We start from the raw sequence: 21,229 nt of genomic DNA on the forward strand, positions 1-21,229 counted from the left end.
GGCTGCGGACCCCTCGGTCTTCATGACACCTTCGAATCATGCATCTCCCTTCAGCCCCCCCGAACCGGTGACGAGTCCTACGCCGCTGAGGAGGCCCAAGACAAGAATTTCTGCAGATTCGCAATCAATGACTTCATCCGTAGCTTCATTGCCATACAGAGCGTCGAATGCCTCAGTACAGTCACTGTTCGCGTCAACGACAACACCTTCCGGTTCAAGACCAGTCTCCCCGACCGGCGGATCATCAACACCTTCGCGAATCGCAGGATCTGTATTTGGTGGCAGTACGCTCTCTGAAAGCCATCTCTTACCATCAGATAGGAAAGACGATCCTCGGAATTTAATTTTATCCGGATTCGTTCCACATATTGCGGTACATACATCTATCGATACACATGAGCTTGTGCAAGACAAAGGGTTCAAGGGAGGACTTTGGGAGTTAATAAGGCCATTTGGGGAGAATATACAGGGAAAAGTCAATGTACGAGATAGTATAGGGGCTGGCCGGACGTATGACGATTTTGGAGTACGCTTTGTTCAACTGGGGGATGGGCTCGAAATACCGGATGGGATACCTGGGTCGCGAAGGAGTGGAGAGGGGAGAGTCCTGTCACCGAATGGCAACAAACCCATACCAGATTCAATAGCTGCTCAGCGTTTGAGAACGGGAGGAGATATCCCTCAAATTGAGCGACTTGTTGATCGTCATTTAACAAATGCTGAAGAATTTCCAGGTGTCAGTGCAGAAGATTTTTTGAACTTGAAGGATAGTTCCAAGATTTCAGGGGCAACTTCGCCATTTTATACTCTTTATTTACGAAGGTTACTTTCAGGGATACCTTTAGCCCCCCACGAAACTTTCTCTCATCCAGTGGCATGTATTATCGCTATAAGTTCACGTAACAAAAATCCGATTGAAGCTTTAAGGAGGTTATATGAAGAATCAAGTCGCGGAGAAAAGCGATTGCCACTATGGGTCAATGATGATTATCTCCGCTATTATGTTCTGGTACATGATGAAGAACGAGATGATATCACAAAATCTATCACATTATTTGAACAAATGAAACGCCATTTTGGGCTTCATTGTCATCTCTTGAGGCTTCGAAGCAGTCAATGTGTGGCAACAGATGATGATAGTGTACAACTCCCACGGTGCGAATGGATAGCTGCATCAGAGGAAATGGCCGAAATACAGGCGCGGGAGTCCCAGGAAGACCCCGAAGACTCATTTCCTTGTATTTATGAATCCGATACTACTGCGATTAAAACATTTATTCGCGAGATGGTTACTCAATCTGTTGTTCCGTCAATGGAGAGGTGTGTAGCGACTTGGAACGACCAGGTTGCTTCACGGCGAAGAGGCATAAGTGGTAGATTTATGAGCTTGTCAAAAACTATAAAATGGCCTGGAGCATTTGGTTCTAGCTCACGAAGCAATTCAACAAACTCGGTAGGATCCGGTAGTAATTATGACGCATTGCAGGGGTTTTACCGACCGGATTCACCAGAAGCATTGATGCGAAAGCTCGCAGATTACTCGTTTATGCTTCGGGATTGGAAACTGGCCCAGCAAATTTATGATCTGTTGCGGTCGGATTTCACTAATGATAAAGCATGGAAATATCATGCGGCAGCCAATGAAATGGCTGCTGTTAGTACCCTCATGATGCCTCATTCTATCAGCGCCAAAACACGTACTGAAACCATAGATATGATGCTTGAGACCTCATCGTACTCATACATGACACGGTGCAGTGCCCCATACGGAGCGCTGCGTTGCTTGACCTTGGGAATGGAGCTTCTTAGAGTGAGAGGCGGTTCGGCAACTGGCGATGCAGCAAGATGGGGTGCGAGACTTCTTGAACACAAGATTGTGGGTGCAGTTGGCGACTCATTATTCAAGGAGCGTGTTGCGGTCTGTTATGGTACCAAGAAGGGACACGGAGTTGGCCTCTGGGGTAGCAGAACACGAAAATCTGCCATGTGGAGTATCATGGCCGCGGAAGGATGGCTCAGCCTAGAGAAGCCTCATCAATCGAAAAAGAGTCTAGATGATGCTCGTGCGAAGTATGCTACATTGGCAAATAGAGACAGTTTGTTGCATTTTGCGGAAGCAAATGAATTTGTTCAGGGTCTTGAGACGCAGATCGAAAATACTTTGTATCCGATAACCGAATCCCAAGCAACGATCATGCCAGACGATGACATAATAGAGACAACCATGGGAGAAGAAAGCGAAGCCTTCAATTCCCGTCCACATCGAAGAAGTCTCCTGGGTGGAGTAGCACCGCCTCCCATTGCGAGTCTCGAATCGGCGCCCTTGCATGGGTCAATAATAGAAGCGGAAGAGAAAGATAAGAATGTTACGAGTAACGATTTCGAACAAGAATAATGATAGGGTGGGGACATTATTAGTTGTGAATGAGAGCGAGCGAACTTCCTGCATATACCATTTTATTTCGAGAGGAACCTTTGACCGTGTTTGGAGGAAAGCATTGCAAAATAGGAGTCTGAGGAGTTATAGATCTGGTGGAAGATAGGTCTTAGGCATGAACATTGGGGGTCATATGTATGAATATGCTATGAGATGGATTCAATGAATGACTTTAGCAATGATCAATACTATTGAGTTTTATGTAGTAGTCGTCCATAATTCATGACACTGATATTTTGTCAAATATTTTATAGCCGGACAACATTACCGCTACTTCAGTGAGTTCATTGTAAGTGTGAGCTTATTCTGTTGTTTTCCATGAGTCTCAGTGCTACCAAATCCTCATCATTGTGGATTCTCCACCAAGCAGATGGTTGCAGTGTCCAAGCCCATCTGCTTCGGATATCAGTAAGATCACCTGCACAGAATGACAAAGCCCTCAGAAAGCAGTCGTGCATATCATCCATGGTGAGAGCACAACAGACACCTCTTAATTTCCATCAAATGAGAATCATCAAAGTCCCCGCATTTCTACACCGAATCGTTTGTAGGTTTCCACCAATTTGTGCCAGATGAAAAGAGAGGGAAAGCCAACGAGGTACGAATATCGAAGTTAATCTGTTGGTGATAATCAGAGTCTATGTCTCGATTCATATTGATGCTGGTAGCTAACTTATCAGCGAAATAAGTTTTCATAAAGCCAGTGTCTAATTGTAGATAGCAAATATTGTTGGAATGGATGTTTTTCTGTTTACTGCAATTGTTTACGCGATCTTCAATTTAGAAAGTATCATCCCATGTGTAGGATAATTGTTTGATTTGAGAGGGGATTGATGAATTTGAATGATAAGTTATCTTAAATTTACGGTCTAATTCTAATTTCAATTTAAAGCAGAGATAATAGTGATAACAGCGCAATCGATCCAGACGAGTGTCTGAGCCCCCCCTTCCCCCAAACGAGCTAAACGAGTGTGTGAGTTTATCATGATACATAGTATGAAAGCAACAAGCAAAAAAAAGTACAAACACACCCCCCTTCTCCCTCCTTCATGCCCCCTTGTCTTTCCTTCTCTAACCCTCCCGCCTGCCCCTTAGAACCTCATTCCCAGATACTAAACTCTCATTCGAGAATCCACATCAAACATTTCACTCCTCATTGCAGGTATCATTCATTTGACTTCCAGTAGCCGCCACCCAACAGCGATGTTCGCAGTACCGGGGCGATGCCAGCAAGCCATCTTCGACGCATGTGAAAACCGAGCGATTAATGCTATCATCGTCGTATTTGAGTCCCTCGCTATGGAGCGCTTGCACCATGGTGTCGTGGTAATTGCCTGGGGGTTGCGTTAGTGGGTTGGGTGTTCCAAGGGGGACGAGTGAGGGTAGGAGAGAAAAGGGGAAGGAGAGAGAGAAATAAGAAACGTATTCATACCAATACCGAGCAAGCTCGTGCCACAGTAGTCAAAATGGTTATAGCAATTGTCTGCAATCGCCCGCGCGCTGAAGACGGAGAGGGTAAGGGTGACGAGGGTGGAGAAATGCATTTTGATTGGGTTTTGGGAATGTACGAATCGTCTTTTATAATTCAATTAGAATTTAGAAGCAGAAGTGAGCAATGATATTGTGATTGATGATATGATAAGTAGAGCGAGGTGGTGTTTTTTGATGATACTGAACTGGAAGAGAAAAGTAAAGGGAAATCTTGCAACTCTTATAAGTTATATTTTTCATTCCTCTATCGAGACGAACCGTATTCCCATTCCAGGCATCTCATTTACTGCACCTTTCGTATATCTCGACGTTCCTTCATTAAGTGTTGTTGTGCTTAACGCCATTTATTAGGCCTTTGACGCACGGCGTCTATATTTCGAGACTTGTTTTCGCCACGAGCCAAGCTCGGCTTACAATCCTGCAAATAGGCTGCACAAAAATTAACTGTAGCCTTGTCGCGAATCGAAGGTGATCCGAACCACGGGTTACTTGCCAGAGATCCTACCTGCCCTGCCCTGCCCTGCGGATTATCTGCATATTATTTGCATTCCCTATTTTCAATTAAATTTGAAGTTATTCCCAAACCATTTTGTAGCCTAAAAGTGATCCGAGCGTAGATCTGAACAGATTATCTGCAGGCAATCCGCAGATAATTTGCAGACAATCTACAAATACCTGTACTGTTACTCGAGTATATTTGCAAATAGTTGGATAATCCGTGGATAAATGGGTATTCGCAAACACAGCATTGTTCTAATGATGTTGAAATATTTGACAATTTTGGTAACGAAGGGAGAGGGTGGTGGTTAGTGTTGTGAATTGACAGGTACCTCTGTCAATTTATATTTTTCAGCTCGACATTCGCATAGTTATCGATATATCAATTCAAGTGAGGTTAAGAGTCTTGAATATCACCGCTCAAAGTCTTCAAATACAATAGCCAGATATGAATATCAGCTCAGATTCGTATAGAGAAAACATATCTTGCCCAGTCTGCATACGTGTAAAGAATATTCGGGTCAGAGAAGAGAAGAGTGTCCTGTGACACACACAATCCACACCAAAGATTCATACCCCCTTTTCTTTCCCGCAAGATTCCCTCTTCATTCTCCTCATACCTTATTGCATACTGCACAGCAATACAAAAGAGAAAGACAAAAGAAATTTCACACGTATCCTGTGTACAGACTGAGTTCTGATGATCTGATGTATATTCTAAGAAACAAAAATATGTATATAATAAGTGACTCGGTGTTAAATCCCATCTCTCTCTATGTACACACAAGTGAATACATTCCGATTTCCATTACCTTCATAAATATGAAAGTCCCCAACATTTACGTGATAAATCCAAGTCCAAGTCCAAAAGAAAATTTCCACAAGCAACCATAGATAAAACCGATACACCTACCTAGTTATATAAACATACATGCCAAAGCTTGATTCACTAAAATTCAAGGAAGCATTGATGGTATAGAGAATTAGATACGAGGGAAGGAAAGGAATAAAAGTCTACATTGCATGCAATCTGATCACCGGGAAGATGAAAGAACGAACCATATCAAGAAACCTATGAACACTAGCCCATTATACATTCGAGTGATTTATAGAACTTGGTGCCTATATTCCCGCGAAGTTTTGACCGTCCGAAAACAAAATGGTAACGCGCAAACAATCGTGTTTCGTCATTGTATAGCTAGGAATTTTCTTCATCCAGAGATCGTATCGTTACATAAACGAACAGTTATTCAACAAAATATAACTATATCTCCTTAGTCTTTGGTATATCCTACCCAAACGCCGCTTCCCCTGTAATAATACATGCCACTAAAAGCGTGATTCCCCTTTTTCCACATCCGAATATTTCAAGCCCAAGTCCCATATCATACCGATACCAAATCACTCTGATATCAAATCCGAACACCAGTATCTTCCCCCTCTTCATCCCTACCAGCCTCACCAACGATAAACTCCAATACTTTACAAACCCTCTCATTTAAAATTCCACCTCTCGCGAGTCCATCTTCCGACTCCAGTCTCTCATCAAATTCTCTTGCTTCTGATCCCGTTTTCATTGTTCTTCTCCCCTTTTCAACACGTGCTTTGAGAGCCCGATCAACTCTGACCGGTACAGCCACTACAACCCTTACTAACAAAAGCATCATCCTCGCTTTCCCCACTAGATCCCATCTTCCTAACCTTCTCAACCTCTTCTGAACTCTCCATATCCTCCCCATTTCAATGTATATCAATAAAGCCCATACTCGTCCTCTCATAACCAATTCTCTTACTTTTATAAAAGCAACTTCTATGGAAGAAGTTACATCGGTATTGATGAGGTGAGGGTATTGAGAATTTAAAGATGATAGAAGGGAGCGGATGGTAATAAAATCACCTGTGAGGAAGTCATGGATGAGCGATGAGACTGTGGTTCGAAACAAGTTGTCGGAGGCTAAGGACGGAGAAGGATGTTTGGTGGGTAACGAAGTGGTAGTGGAAATTGAGGACAAAGAAGTGGCGGAATCATAAGCTCGACGAGAAGAGGGAGATTTGAGGATTTCGAAGGAGAAGGCTAGACGTTGAAATGCGCTGAATGATAGATTGTCAGTTCATAACCGACATAATAGGGGGGTATGTAGGCGAAAGCGAAGGACAAAAGAAGAATTACCGGGTTGACAGCGGATGAAAAGGAATTCTATCGGGATGACATATTTTCGATCGTTCCAGATAACATCGTCGCAATTCTGCACCCGAAGCAGATCTTTGTGCTCCAAGAATTTTGTATAGCTATATATATTATTTTGTCAATAATCGGATTCTTTGCTTTGCTTCTACCCCTCAGCCCCTCTATGGCAAAGTGTGGTACTTGTTTGCGCCACAGCTTTTCAAAGAGTACAGGACAATAGAAGAGGATCACGAAAACCAGACGACAATGCCATATACACGTAGTCAAGAACATAAACATACATCTTCCTCAGCAAGAATACCTATGCATCACGAAAAACAATTCCCCAGTCAGCCATTTTTCACATACCAAATCCTCTCTCCAGAACTCCGAGATTCAAGACCCAATACCAAAAATCACATGTCAAACGTGGGCAAAAACTCACTCTGGATTACATCATCCTTATTAGAAGCCAAAATGTCCCCAAAATCCCTCTCAATCATTCTAACACACTCTCTTCCACCCAAATAATCGGAATAAATCAAAAAGAGTATTGAAGAATGAATATAGGAAGCATTTTGCCCAAGACAGTGAGATGTAAATGGTTACATGGAAAGACAATGTGGAAAAAGTATGGGATCGGAGTAACGTTAGTGCTTCACAAGGCAAAAGAAGTGGTGGACTTTCACATGGAAAAAAAAAGAAATTGTGCTTGTGTGAGGCGTGCGTTGATGTGTGGTGTGTGTGTGTCAGCGGGGGAAAATGAGTATTTCCGGTTGGTTAAGGAGAGAAAAGTTGGATAACTAAAGAATTGTGCAAGGTTATGTATGGTTGCATTTTTTGTGCAATGTAACATGGAATTGAAACGCCGAATACCTACCTAGGTAGTAGAAACGTATCGACGATAAACCTAAAGTCGGTGTGGATACTAGATGTTAATATTCTCAAGGTCAATTGTGCACTTTGAAATATCGGGACTGCATTGAATGCAATATGCATACTTAGATACTGGCGAGACAGTTTAAATATAACCATAAATCATGCAAGCTGCGCAGTATCAGAGAACTAAGCGTCAAGTCGGGAGTATATATCGCCATCTTCCATCTAGCTGGAAAAAGTAACTCCAAGTTCCGATGCTACCACCATCTATCAAATTAAGTCTTAGTCTCCAAGTACTCTCTCAAGTACTGTATTCCACAATGATATGCTCAACGTCTTCGAGCTTTCCCGATTGCTATCCCATAAGTTTGAAACACGCATCTGCTATCTTCACTTCATATCAAGGCCTTTATCATCCATTTCACTCATCTTGTTTGTGTCTTCCTTGCTCTCTACTTTCTCACTCTTGAACTTCTTCATGCCAAATCCAACCCACAAGCCCCTTTTGAATAGTCCTTCACAATCGTTAGATCCTTTCCAGGAGGCAATTTGATAAGGAGCTTTGGATATAGTACCTCTGAGTGGCTCTGAGCCTGGATCGGCATCATTCTTATCCTTCTTCTTGTTGATCATGATAAAGTTGATGGTGCGTCCTCCGAATTTTAGCCAAAGTCTCCCACTCTCGTTCTCGTGAGGAGTGTATGAGGCTTTTCGTGCGATATGCATGACTGTAGATAAATGAAAACCTTAAAAGAATGTCGTAGAATGTGGCTGATATTTGATATCCTAATGATTATGAAAGTGTGAAGTTTAGATAGCAAACTTTAGAGAGGCTTCACTTCTTTCTGGGGGTTCAGAGACTGCACCAAGTGTTCAGATCAGTTGGTATATACATACCAAAATCTCTTGAACCCAATATCTGTGGTATTTTGTTCAATGAGCCAACAGGAAAGAATTATTACGTGAAAATTGTAGCGCCATGAAAACAAAGTTCTATGGAGGGATCAATGCATCGACAAAGATGCTCTGTTGATAGCCCTGGACGGCGGTGGTTGACCTGAGACCGGACACCTCTTCTTGAGAGAGCATTGTGAGATTCCACAATAAAAGATACCATTCTCAATGCTCGTATGAAAAATTTCCCCAGTTTCTTCGAATCCAACAGTTTGTGGTTCATAAGTCCTCTCTAAATGTGTCGCTCAATGACGAATCGCATATAAGATCTGACCTCCGAGTCAAACGCGCGGCTATGTAGGAATTTACGGGTTTTCTTCGAGACCCTGTGGAAGGATAGACCAAATATGCAACTTTGCATGTTCACGAGTAGATATATCTCGAATGTATAGCTATAAATGCATGGAATTCAACAAAAACCCCATTCAAGAGGTCAAGGTAGGGCTGGACACAATGAGCCCCCAAACCATTCTAAATATAATGCTGAGTTCATACAAGGCTAAGATGAGGTTACCCAAAAAAATAGAAGAATTTTTTGTCAAATCGACGTCTTGTTGACTACTAAGTCAGATGAGAAAGTCTTTTCTACTTATTTGAACAGGGTGAGTGGCTACAAGCCAACTAATGAAATAGGGGGACAAAATGTAATCTTACAAAATCACGCGTGAATTGTTCGTTATGAGAAGTTTTGATCACCACAGTCAGCATTTATTCCATGTATGTGGAAACGAATGAGATATCTTGAGAATTTCAATCTGCTATCTCTCGTTCATGCAAGATGTTCATGGCTTCAATATTTCTTCGAGAGGACCTCGAGAATCTATTCTCGATTGTGTTCAAGACCTACGATGTAGTCACGAAAAGACATAAAATTCTAGAGAGAAGCGCTGTAATACAGCGTCCCTATCGAAGAATACGGTCTTACTTGTAATCGATTACTAATCTATCTCCTATCAAATCTCCATTCCCCTTCCACCACCAATTCTCCTCAACAACAAAATATACAACTATATAACCACGCCTGAAATTCATTATGTTTTCATCTGCTCGGAGTACTGCTATAAATAGAATTCGGAATTCGAGACCTGATGAGAATGGTATTACGTTATTGCCATCTAGTGGTAAAATCTCCAGACTTTTCTGGGCAACAAGTTTCTAACACGTGACTAGTACTACCACCATCTTACTCTCTCGAGGATTTGCATCGAGAGCTTGTCGACGGAAAACAGGAAGGCGAGAATGTAAGTTTACATTCCTCAATATTTTGCTTGATCTGAATTCCTACTAATAGTCAGGAGGAGCTAGAAAACCTCGTCATCCTTGCCAGCAGCTTGAAGGAAAATTCGAACATATTGAAAAAAGCAGATGATGATATATGGCACGAGAAGCTTGAGCTTTATTTATCAAAGGGATTGCTACCTGATGGAAACATATTTTCTCTGGATAAGATTGACGGTAATGTGTCTCCGGCAAAATCAGATGTTTGGAGCATAAACTCATATTCTAAGAAGAGGAGAAACCAGACGAAGTCCACAATATCAAGCAATCTAAAGAGAAATATAGCCTCTGCATTCTTTCGATAGAGCACCTACTTAGTGTCTCTTCGAATACATCACAACCACCGCGGAACTCGACTCTTCTTTCTCTCATCCCCTTCACTAGTACCAATTATCCCTGGTCGACTCCTCAGTCTCAACTAATTGCCATCACAATACTCGATAAATATGAATCTTACGCAAAGTCCCCCGAGTTTTTGGTAAATCATCTCTTGAGGTCCTTCATACGTCTCATATTTTCCGAAGCCCCCACTCCCGAATCTATCACTGCATCTTCTCGGAAAGCATTTCCATCATCTGCACCACCTCGCCATTTCAATATCCTCGAGTCCTCTCCTTCAAAGCAACCTTGGAGGTCAGATATTCCATACACTATACCTGTCCTGCAATGGATAGTCGATGTTATTCCTGTACGTTTACCTCTTCTCATTCCAAATCCAAACTAACAACAACATTAAGCCGGATCTTCTCCGTACGCAAGCATGGCCTTTATTAACAACTCCTATTCTAATACTCCTCGATTCACCATCAAACCCAATTCGAACTCACGCTCTTCGAATCCTTCCAATGCTATTCTCAAAAATGGGTGACAAATTGCTTCAACAAACAGGACTAGGTGATGTCTTCGAGAATACCATCCACCCAGTTTTGTTATTCTTACCATCCACGACACCCGTTGAAGAAACACTCAAATTATTGCCAGAGGGATACAAAGCTTTGAATGCACTTTGTGATGCGATATGGCCTAGTAAGGAAGACGAAGAGGCTTCTACAAGTGTGACCACCATAGTCAAAAAGAAGCCCTCAAAACACAACACGACCCCTTCTAAATCACCAGCTCAGCTTCGTCTCGCCTTTCTCGACAGAATAATTCGCCATGCTGTTCTTCCTGCTTACTTACACTGTCAGGAAATACCTTCCATAGTTGAAATACTAATCGTACAAATCGGTATCATCATCCCAAAGATGAGGATTTCGGGCGTGAAACATCTCAAGGATATATTGCCTATCCTGGTCAATATCCTGGCGAATTCATTCTTCCCAGATACCTCTCCATCACTCGTTTTAAATACGCTGAAGACACTAAGAGAGGTGATTCTGGTCCTTTGGCCCCGCATTAGCACTGATGAACATCGATTGGTTATCATAAGCGCTTTAACACTTTTAAACTGCCATATTTGTTCAAAGGTAGATTACAAATCTGAGGAACAGAAAGGGGCAAGTTCGGAGATTCTGATAGAACTACTGGAGACAGGAAAAGTGTTTACAGCGGTGGTCCAACAGGCGGGAGATGAGAAGGAAAGAGCGAGCTTTGAGCAGGAGTTGGCAAGGATTATCGAGACTGATGGAACGCTGGCGAGAGTCTTCCCTAGATAATTGAGTGCAAGGGATACGCTGTTTGATATGAATTCCGATGTCGTTATATATGGTCACGAGACATTTGATGAATGTCAGGACATTTTGATGTTGTTAACTCCAGCGTTTCAAGTAGAGTCACTATGTCTCATTCAATAGTATAGATATACTAACAGGTACTTCTCCTAAATCAAGAAGAATTACCAGTGCCCATCCTGACGAGTATCTCTACCCAAAATCAAACAAACACCATACATATTCCACGATTCCCTGAACTTCAGACCGAAAAGTCACAAGTATACCACGTTTCGTGTACATATTATAACCTCGCATAATGTGCTGAACTGCGAATGGGGTATATAATTAACGAAATATGCATAATTTCTTCGTAATCCATCCATACATCCGATCAGTCCACCCTCATAGATCCCCGAAATAACCCCCCTCCCCCCCCCCAAGCCAACTACCGAGCTAGAGATTTTAGAGCGTCCGAGAGAAATTAATAATGATTTGACACTTGTTCAGATCGCTAAGCATACAAGTAACTGCAAGGACTTTACAATGTATGTACGATAAGCGCTGAACAGCGACCGACACTCCAAGCAACATTGATCAGAAAGCTACAAAGATCAATCGATATGCGAGGAAACTTAAGAGGAATTGTATCATGGAATAGGATGAGAAGAATGTGAATATGGGTCAAAATATGAGCGTCTAGCAATTCTCCAGGAGAAAGGAAAAATTCGAAACCAAACCCGTGTGTACTCCCTCAAGATTTCTGAATGTTATAAAATGTAAATAAATATATTGACGCTTGACACCGCAACCCCCAGATAATACCTAGCATAATATACACCCATAACACCATGCTAAAACGAAAAGCCTTGCGCCTCGCTATCAATTCCCTAATCAATAGGTTGTTGTTTGAACAAACTCTTCCCAGCTAACCATTTCCTATATGCCTTATATCTCTTCTTCTGTCCATCTTCCTCAAGCACCGTCAACGGATTCTCCGCCACTCTTAAAAAGCTTCTATATTCCTCGATTTCCTCATGATCTTCTTCTCTACCCCAGCCTCCATTGATTCCACCGTTGTACCCGCCTTGACCAAAACCACTATCCCAGCCAACACCTCTGACCCATTCTTCATATTCATCTACACCCTCGATATCATGATCATCATCTCCTACTACTAGTGATAGCAGTTGTGGATACTCGACGTATCGCTCATAGTCTTCTTCTTCGCCTAGATTGACACTGGGATTAAGAGATTCGCTGACAACTTGAGTGAAGGTCCATTGAGCAGCTTTGCTTTTATCCAATGGTGTCATCTTTTTCCTCTCTAATCCTCCCAGATTTCGACTTGAATGGATATTTGAAGAGTAATGATTCGAAGCAGAATTATAATTATGGAACGAATCTTCCGTTGAATGTGATTGCGAATGAGACGATGTTTCTTTCATGATACCAGGGGGGTTATGGTGATGATTTTGTGATGCTGTCGAATGAAACGATCCATTGTCAGAGAGAGGGTATGACTCCTGGATCGGCTGAAGCCACCTTTGAAGACTAATACGTTTCGTACCAGCTCCACCAGATCTAATTGATGAATTCTCCGGAACATCATCATCAGCCCTTAATTCCGTGGTGTCCGGAAATGACACCTCCTTTTTCTTGCCCTTTGCATTAGGAGACGATTGGTGAACAGGTGGTTCTTCAACATGAGCAGTAGCATCAGCACGAACTTTGAATGGCGAAAGATCGTAGCCGACGCGAGATTCATCACGATGCTGGGATCGGGGCAAGAGACGAGCGGAGGAAGACATTTTGCCTGGATAAGTGAAGATCTTAACCATGGAGGAGATAGAGAGAGGCTTGTAATACTCAATCCAATAGTCATCAAAGTAGTTGAGAGGTTTGCTTGCCAAGACACCTTGTGGATCGGAATATGGGGGTAAAGTCTTCTTCTCGAGGAAGGCAGGTGTATACCAATTTATATAACTTCGACGGGTACGCGGAGACCAAACACGGGGATCAGTATGATGAAGATGATAGTCAGTTGCTAAATCCCATAACATTGGCTGTCCATGTTCGTAGACGTAATTTCCGAGGAAGAGATTATAAGCTTCCTGTCTTTGGCCATCAAGAAATGAATTGTTGTAGTATCTTCGGAAACTCTCTACCATATCTCGAGACTGACTAGTCCATTGATTAATTTTTCGATAAGTCTCCATAGTGTTGACTAATTGTGAGCCTCCATATTGAATTGCAATTGTGTCACCGTGTCCGTGATACATAGATGTGAAAAGATTTATCGCATCAGTGTCATAGTTAATCGAAGGTTCACTCAGGATACCCAGAGCATGGAGTTGATATCCAAGAGCTCTCTTACCAATGACGAATTGAGCAGCATTCGTTCGGTCCAAACAATCAATACAATTAGTTCTAGCAACGCCATTTTGCACAGTTGGCATTGTTGTTTTGCCGTCACCGTTATGGAATATTCCAGTATGAGTAACGACCTCGTTACCCATACTCTCAAGCGTACCAATCACATCTTGATCTCGACTTTTTGAAGCGCGACTCATATCCCATGGTTTGTGAATAATTTTCTTGTCTGCTGGAAGAAATTGATTCAAGTAATTGATTGCATCTGTGAACTCATGTAATAATTTCGACTCTCTGGGCGTCCTTTCTTTTGCTTTCACCAGGTTCAAGACATAAACGGGAGCTCCGTATCTTTCGAAGAGGTTATCAAAATGCAACGCAGCTGCACTGTAAAATGGATCTACCAGATTCAGCTCGATAGGAGGCTTGGGAGTTACACCGGTGTTGTCCTGAGTCCAGTGTAATGGGATACTTCCGCGATGTTGCACATAAGAAGTGTAATTGGGACTGGCATAGAGCTTTGGCCCGGGAGCATGTAATGAGGTTGTGGTGTTTTCTGAGACTATTTGTTCAGTCTCGACATCATTCGCGACATATCCCTGAAAGAATTAGCAGATGTTTCGAAGTAGATTGATTTACAATACCATATCATTAGCACCACGCTTCAAAAATCGAGCACCGGCGAAGTATCTGGAGCGTCTTGCTATAATTGTTATATAGACTATTCGTCCCCATACTGGTAGAGCAGCTTGCGCGAGATACCCATGAATTACTGGTACACACCAATCATAAGTATTCTTCAGAAGGTTTTCCGCAGGACTCAATAGATGACTGTTCCAAACAAACATGGAGTTGTAATCTTTGGGATGAGGAGATGGTTTTCCAGCGGCGAGAGCAGCTCGCTCTGTCATAATATTATGTTGCAAAGTCCTCGTGATATCATAGGAATAACTGAAATAGAAAGACTTATTCAAATCAAGTCCATTTAAGATACTCAGAAACCTCGACTCCTCGGTATTCCGAGTATCTGATGACTTGAATCTAGAGCTAGTTGACGTAGTCAGTGGTATTAGTTCCGTAGCTTCGATGGTGTATACGAAGTGGCCACCGATCATAGCAGTCTGGTTCCGTTTGGTAATCATATGCATATAATAACAACCAGTAAATCGTATGAACCCAAGTATACCCCAGACAGCACTCTTGAGTTTCATACCACCTGAACTCTTATTCCCATCGTCAATAGCATTGAGCAACTGGGTCATCTCTTTCTTCGTGTATACAATCTCATCCTCAGTGATATTCAGGGTTCCTATCTCTGCGGTGCGATCAATCTTCAGGATTCGAAATCGAGAATCGAGAATATCAGCTCCTACAACATAATACCTCGTAGCCGTTTCATACAACGAGAACTTTTGCATGGTGCAAACACCCAAGTCTCCAACCTTTTCATATTCCGCCCCTTTATTTCGTTTCAAATCCGAGTGTGGACTGGATGTTCTTAAGAAGGGTTTACAGACAGATGCTTCTTCGTCAGTGGCATAACCCCCAATTGAATCCCTTCTCGACCCCTCCTCGCTGGGAGGTATATTGTATGAAAGAGTTGGTATTCGTGGCACATCATGGTCGTTTTTCTCCACATCTCTAAATTCGGAAGTTAGAGGAGAGGTCATGGCAGATGTTGATTGCGAAATGGTAGAAGTGACTGTGCTTCCATCGTCGAAATGGACATGCTCATCATTGGGATCAGCAGCGCCTGGCGAGTGTCCTCGAGCCGGACCATCCTCTTGGTCTGCCATAGTGACCCGGCAGTTGCTTTCACCGTAAGTTCATTATCCTAGTTAGAATTGCTCATAAAAATTCGAGAATTTGTGGTTTGTGAATTTGTCTTTGTTTGTTGGCGTTATCAATCGACGTCGCATATTCACGGCATTCACTTCAAACAAGGATATTTATTTCGTCACTTCACAACCCGTCACTGATAAGGATTTCCGATAAGAATCAACAACCTTGCACAACAATCATCTCAATTTCTACAATCTTACATTCATGCAAAATAGCAGCGTCTCTAGCTCACCATGAGTGAGCTCTTCAATTACCTTCTTGATAATGAGCCCCAGTTTCGTCGGTAAGTTTCTTCTCCGTAGTCCCACATTCAGCTTCCACACAAGAATACTAACTACCGCCATCCAGAGCAAGACTTGCAGCCTTGTACTCTGACTTCCGTCAACAGCAGACATTAAATCCAGATGGCTACCAAGCAAATATCGAAGCATGGCAAAAGGCATTGGCAAAGGCGGCGAGGGCTGGAGTTATGCCATCTCAAGGGTCGAGTCCCGATTTACTGATTTTGAGGGCCGATGACGAATTATTGCGCGCATTAGATACGAACGAATGGGGAAGACCTTTATCTCTAGGGGCCGTCATGCAGGAAGCCGTCGCGAAGAAAGAGTTGATGCCCCTGGGGGAGTTCATGAATGCTACCGACAGTGTATACAACAGGTCTTGGGCTATAAAGCCTTGGGATATAGTAGGATGGGGATTGAAGCAAATTGGCATATCTTTTGGAGGAGGCAAGCTGCCGGGGGGTAAATTGGTCATTCTTGGGAATGTCGAGGAAGCAGCAAAAGTATTTACAGGGAAAAGTGGCACAAAGACAGGGAGGGTGGGAAGGATATATTCCAGAAGAATGTTCAAGGAGGAGTTTGGCAATGTTCTCGGGGAGCATCCTCTTTCAGATTTGGATATGGATGCTTTCTTGAAGTTTCTTGCAAGAGACAAGAAAATTATAGCCTGTGATGGCGAAACCATCAAGCTGAAAGCACCAACAGACACGAAAACTCCAACCATAACTCAAGAGGATACCTCGATAGCATCACTAAAATCTCTGATAGCTGATCTTGAGATTCAAACAAAATTGTTCGCTGAAAAAGTCGACATCATGGAGCGCACAGCGAAAGAAGCCGTTGCAAAGAAAAACCGTGTGTCAGCCCTGGCAGCTCTGAGGTCAAAGAAAAGTGCCGAAACTACTCTTGCAAATCGACATGCTACTTTATCACAATTAGAGGAAGTGCTTTCCAAGATAGAGCAAGCAGCTGATCAAGTTGATCTTGTTCGAATCATGGAGTCCAGTACAAAGGTATTATCAAGTCTCAACAAGGAGATTGGTGGCGTGGAGAGAGTGGACGATGTGGTTGATCAATTGAGGGAGCAAATGGGACAAGTTGATGAGGTCGGAGATATCATTGCTGAGCCTGGACAAACGAATGTGGTGGATGAGACCGAGGTGGATGACGAACTGGAAGCCATGGAGAAGGAAGAGACGAGGAAGATTGAGGAGAAAGAACGCTTGGCCGAGGAGGAGAAAGAAAGAAAGGAGGCTGCAGATACACAGCGCAAGTTGGGTGCACTGGAGGAAGTGGAACGCAAGGCGAGAGAAGCCCAGAAGGAAGAGGAAGTTGTTTTTGAGAGCACACAGGGCTTACGGCGCATGTCTCTAGAGCCAGAGCCAATACCAGAGCACGCTTGATGCATTTGTATTATTTTTTCCTTGTAGATTGGATTTTTTACTGGGTTTTCACATATATGGCGTCAATAGTTAAATCGGATATATTTTTCCTCTGATGACATGAAATCAAACACCAAGGGCAAATTTATTTGAGAACGATGGAGTGGCGATCTATCTACAACTGAATTACCGGAAGCCACAGTGACTGGGTGGAGAAATTCTATCCCCATGAGTTCTTGATCAAGCGAGCGCCTGGTAAACTCCTCCCGTGATGGGTTTCGTTTCTCGTCTTCCCTTCCCCTCTCCAAAAGATCACTCGAACTTCATGATTCTATGAATTATCATCACATTTCTGTCCATGAGTTACAGATTCCTTTTCAAGTGTTTATTTCATCCACAATATAAATGATGTATCCGTACAATCGAACACGAATCAACCTCACAGTAATATATCAATACCTCGAGCTTCTCAAGCTTCTTCCCCCTTGATTTCCATACAGGTTTCTTGATATTACCAATCGATAGCCTTGCATCCTCGTTGCTCATTATTCGATAGTTGCCCATTTGTTCATTTGCAAACTGAGGAATACATCCTAGACACACAACTAAGACCACAAAATTCCCGTCTCTCACATCATGCAAAAAGGGAAGAGATTCATTCACTGCTACATCCATCGATGCAGTCCAATGTACTCCCATCACTTCGCTTACACAATTATTCTCTACGCAATGAATCATTTTACCGAGCTCTTCCCTTATGGACATTCAAGAAACTACATGATCGTCCAGATCTACAGTCTACTCGAATAGAGGCAGTCTTAAATAGCACTGCACACTTCACTTAGGTATCTCGCAGGGCACAACGCCACATCCAACACTCTCAGGCAACAAGATAATTTTAAATTGTGAAGTTGATCTTGAAATTCCTTACATTTTATATCAGAATAGTTCCCCTGCAGCTCCCCCTCGTGAAATACTTTGCAAGTGTCATTTCCAGCAACTAAAAGTATCAAAAATATCTCACAGCCAACCTTTCAGACGAAGGATTGTCAATCAACGAGTAGACCATTCATCGATGGATCAAATAGAGATACACTCTACCGTTCAAAACTCACAGAGTTTATAGTAGCTTCCTACCTACTTGATCATGTCTTGCTAATTCACCATCTTCCCCATCTTGAAAAAGAATGCCAAAAATTCAAACCAGCAAAAGAGATTCCACTACTCTTGTAGTGTACATCCTCTCGCCCACACTCAAGAATCTTGAGCTCCCACAGAAGCCCGTCTGCTCCGGGGTAATCAAACTCTCTTGAGTTGATTTGGTATCAACATAGTATTTCTTACTATGGACAATGGGCAAGGGGAGGCCAATGTTTGCCGTCACCCTTATAATTATGGATTCCAACCACTTTAATATTTCAACCTCATGATGACCTTTCTAGTCTAAACAGGGTATATTTTTGGTTCAGGGAATTAAACCACGTATGGACTCCAGAAATCTTCAGAATTTCGAGTCACGCATAGGACTTTCCTATGAAGCGGAGCCATGGGTTTGAACCAGGTATCTACGGAGATCAAATCTGGACTGTCCCAGTTACCATTAAGTCATGATGGTAACTGGTGATGATAGTGAGGATTTTAAAAAATTATAAAGGTGAAGAACTCTAGTTGGGAGGAAGAGGTGAACGTAGACGGTGGGAATTGGGGAAGGGGTGTGACTTGGGGCTAGGACAAAACGTTACTTATAGTCACTGTCGGGTAATCTCACCATGTCGAAATGAGAAGGGACGAGAAATCATTTGATTGTTATGATGAAAACATGAACAATGATAAAAAGAATATTTTTACTGGCGATTGCATCTCCCCAGCCTTCCGAAGTAGTTTTATCACTCCCTCATCGTCCTCGACATCATGGATCATCTCCTGCGCCATGAGGAATAATTACCAACGAGCACTCACCAAGCAATCAGTCTGCTATGTTCTAGGTATTCTGGTATACCACAGAACACCAGTCCAGAACTGATTTGACAGTTGCCCTAAGTTTTCGGAATGGTCGAAATAAAAAGCGAGCTACACTAGCGGTGATTGATGCACATTACTGACACTTTATTCCTACTTAGAACCGAGGTATACTAGAACTTAGGAAATAGAAGATATTGGAAAGAGAACTGACACGCCTTGCGCCATTCCGCATTGATCAATTTGTACATATGGACTCGATATGAATTATTGTCATGATCGTCTGGGGAGAGGCAATATGAATGGCTTGTATCAAGTCAAGGCGGTGGAATTGTTGTATATCTCACATGGCTTTGAAACGGTTAGACCTGTGAAAGCACACAAGGGATGATTTATATAAAAACAAAGAAGAGAATTGATAGGATTTGAACGTTGAGAAAGGGTATCTTATGTATTAGTTTCATCTATTATGGCTGCATCGGCCCATTTTTGTTTATATCTGCTCCCGCTCCTGCTCCTGCAAATGCATCTTGCCGCTCTTGTACATGCGTTATTGGCATGCTTTTATCATATTGCGATGATGGTGGAGCAGCCATCACGTGCTCCGGTAGTCCTGCGCTTTCTGAGAAGAATCGCCCATTAGAGAGTGGACTGTTGGCTTCTGATGCCCTAGGCAGTAGTGGTATTGGGTGATTTTCAGATTTCCGCTCGCGCTGAATCTCTGGTAGCATATCTTCCCGCGTCTTCCCAACATCCCCATTGAGTGCAATCCCTGGTGAATCTTGACTATATGCCGGTAGCACTGTCGTGGATGCCAAAGAGTCCGCTTCTAACTCTTTAGAAGGCTTATTATTCGCAATTTTTTGACGAGCCTGAGCTATTAAGTCTTTGAAGCCATTTTTATGTTCTTCTCCCCATGCTTGCCCGTCAAAATCCTTATCCTTGATATGAGCGGATAATGCGCTTGGTTGTGGTGCTCTTGATCCCAGCGTCCTTTCCCAAGAATCGAGATCCCTTTTTAATTGCGCCGTACTCCTCGGATTTTTCGCATCACAGTTGGCATTCCATATAGTCGTATACTCTGTTAATCTCTTCCTCATCATTTCTCTCCCCCCACCAGCCGATATCCCTAAGTCTATGAGCTTCCTCTTCAAGGCCTGGTCTTTGATTAAACTGAAATTGACGACAGGTAATCGCTCCGGCCGTCTGACTGGCTGAGATAATGGAATTGAGGATTTCGATAAGATACTCGTAGATTGAGGAGTAGTTGCGGACTCCGCAAGGCACCTCCCAATGTGAGCTTCAACACTTTTTGCTGTCATCCGTCGATTGCATACCGGACATGCAGTGAGACCATCGTCTGTGGAAGAAGGTTAGCCACTGTCCGTGGAATTATAAAGTAGCTATATTGCCAATTACCAGGTTCGAAATCTGCATCATTGTCCCCTTCATCAATAACTATCGCTGATTCCTGTGCTGCCTCCGTGCTCTCGAGTCGTCGTGTTGCCTGGCGAGTCGAAGCTCTCGTTTTTTTACTTGCTTGCTCGTCCAATCCATCAAGATCTGATCTTTCACGCTTCCTCTTTGGAGATGTAACAATAGAATCCACCATAGGTTTCCTCGCAAGTTCCAGTGCCGCCGGTCTCGCCCTTTTGAAAGCTTCCACCAAATCCTCGATAGCAGCATTCGATTTCAGCTTGACTTCTTGGTCGTTCGATCTACATGTCGGACATTTCGAGTCATTATTGAGGCATCTTCGTATACAAAGTGAACAAAAAGTGTGCGAACAAGAAGTGATCATTGGCGTAGTGAAGAAGTCCTTACAGACTTGACATCGTAATAATGAATCGACATCTGCGAATTTAGAAAGTGGCGTTCCTAACCAATCCGTTGAATCTGCTATATCAAAAGAATCATCCCTTGGCCCTCTAATATTCATAGCTTCTTCGATAAGGGTTTTGGCCGATTTTTGCGTAATAATTGCCTTGCTTGTCGCATTCTTTCTTCTGGACGGAGATGACATCCTGGAAATTTCGCGT

At 42.8% G+C, this 21,229-nt stretch overlaps 8 protein-coding genes across 8 annotated transcripts; 3 read left to right on the plus strand and 5 right to left on the minus strand.

Annotated features, from left to right (window-relative positions):
• Nucleotides 1–22: 22 nt before the first annotated feature.
• Bfra_005664 (putative trapp complex protein trs85 protein) lies at nucleotides 23–2,395 on the plus strand (the record flags this gene model as incomplete). The annotated part of the gene is made up of 1 exon (XM_037336043.1): nucleotides 23–2,395. The coding sequence occupies one exon, from the start codon at nucleotides 23–25 to the stop codon at nucleotides 2,393–2,395; it is 2,373 nt and encodes a 790-aa protein (XP_037191253.1).
• Nucleotides 2,396–3,583: 1,188 nt separating this feature from the next.
• Nucleotides 3,584–3,981, minus strand: Bfra_005665 (uncharacterized protein; the record flags this gene model as incomplete). Its single annotated transcript, XM_037336044.1, has 2 exons — nucleotides 3,584–3,771; nucleotides 3,870–3,981. 2 exons carry the CDS (start codon nucleotides 3,979–3,981, stop codon nucleotides 3,584–3,586), a joined length of 300 nt encoding a protein of 99 aa, XP_037191254.1.
• Nucleotides 3,982–5,838: 1,857 nt separating this feature from the next.
• Nucleotides 5,839–6,951, minus strand: Bfra_005666 (uncharacterized protein; the record flags this gene model as incomplete). The annotated part of the gene is made up of 3 exons (XM_037336045.1): nucleotides 5,839–6,517; nucleotides 6,597–6,715; nucleotides 6,934–6,951. The coding sequence occupies 3 exons, from the start codon at nucleotides 6,949–6,951 to the stop codon at nucleotides 5,839–5,841; spliced, it is 816 nt and encodes a 271-aa protein (XP_037191255.1).
• A 911-nt stretch (nucleotides 6,952–7,862) lies between these two features.
• Nucleotides 7,863–8,198, minus strand: Bfra_005667 (uncharacterized protein; the record flags this gene model as incomplete). Its single annotated transcript, XM_037336046.1, has 1 exon — nucleotides 7,863–8,198. The coding sequence occupies one exon, from the start codon at nucleotides 8,196–8,198 to the stop codon at nucleotides 7,863–7,865; it is 336 nt and encodes a 111-aa protein (XP_037191256.1).
• Nucleotides 8,199–9,459: 1,261 nt separating this feature from the next.
• Nucleotides 9,460–11,359, plus strand: Bfra_005668 (uncharacterized protein; the record flags this gene model as incomplete). Its single annotated transcript, XM_037336047.1, has 5 exons — nucleotides 9,460–9,547; nucleotides 9,597–9,667; nucleotides 9,722–9,881; nucleotides 9,935–10,392; nucleotides 10,442–11,359. 5 exons carry the CDS (start codon nucleotides 9,460–9,462, stop codon nucleotides 11,357–11,359), a joined length of 1,695 nt encoding a protein of 564 aa, XP_037191257.1.
• Nucleotides 11,360–12,243: 884 nt separating this feature from the next.
• Nucleotides 12,244–15,522, minus strand: Bfra_005669 (putative polyphosphoinositide phosphatase protein; the record flags this gene model as incomplete). The annotated part of the gene is made up of 2 exons (XM_037336048.1): nucleotides 12,244–14,325; nucleotides 14,371–15,522. 2 exons carry the CDS (start codon nucleotides 15,520–15,522, stop codon nucleotides 12,244–12,246), a joined length of 3,234 nt encoding a protein of 1,077 aa, XP_037191258.1.
• A 279-nt stretch (nucleotides 15,523–15,801) lies between these two features.
• Nucleotides 15,802–17,252, plus strand: Bfra_005670 (putative snf7 family protein; the record flags this gene model as incomplete). The annotated part of the gene is made up of 2 exons (XM_037336049.1): nucleotides 15,802–15,851; nucleotides 15,917–17,252. 2 exons carry the CDS (start codon nucleotides 15,802–15,804, stop codon nucleotides 17,250–17,252), a joined length of 1,386 nt encoding a protein of 461 aa, XP_037191259.1.
• Nucleotides 17,253–19,657: 2,405 nt separating this feature from the next.
• On the minus strand, nucleotides 19,658–21,213 carry Bfra_005671 (putative postreplication repair e3 ubiquitin-protein ligase rad18 protein; the record flags this gene model as incomplete). The annotated part of the gene is made up of 2 exons (XM_037336050.1): nucleotides 19,658–20,550; nucleotides 20,610–21,213. 2 exons carry the CDS (start codon nucleotides 21,211–21,213, stop codon nucleotides 19,658–19,660), a joined length of 1,497 nt encoding a protein of 498 aa, XP_037191260.1.
• Nucleotides 21,214–21,229: the final 16 nt, after the last annotated feature.

Source organism: Botrytis fragariae, assembly GCF_013461495.1.
Source record: "Botrytis fragariae strain BVB16 chromosome Unknown tig00000075, whole genome shotgun sequence".
Classification (NCBI taxonomy): Eukaryota; Fungi; Ascomycota; class Leotiomycetes; order Helotiales; family Sclerotiniaceae; genus Botrytis; species Botrytis fragariae.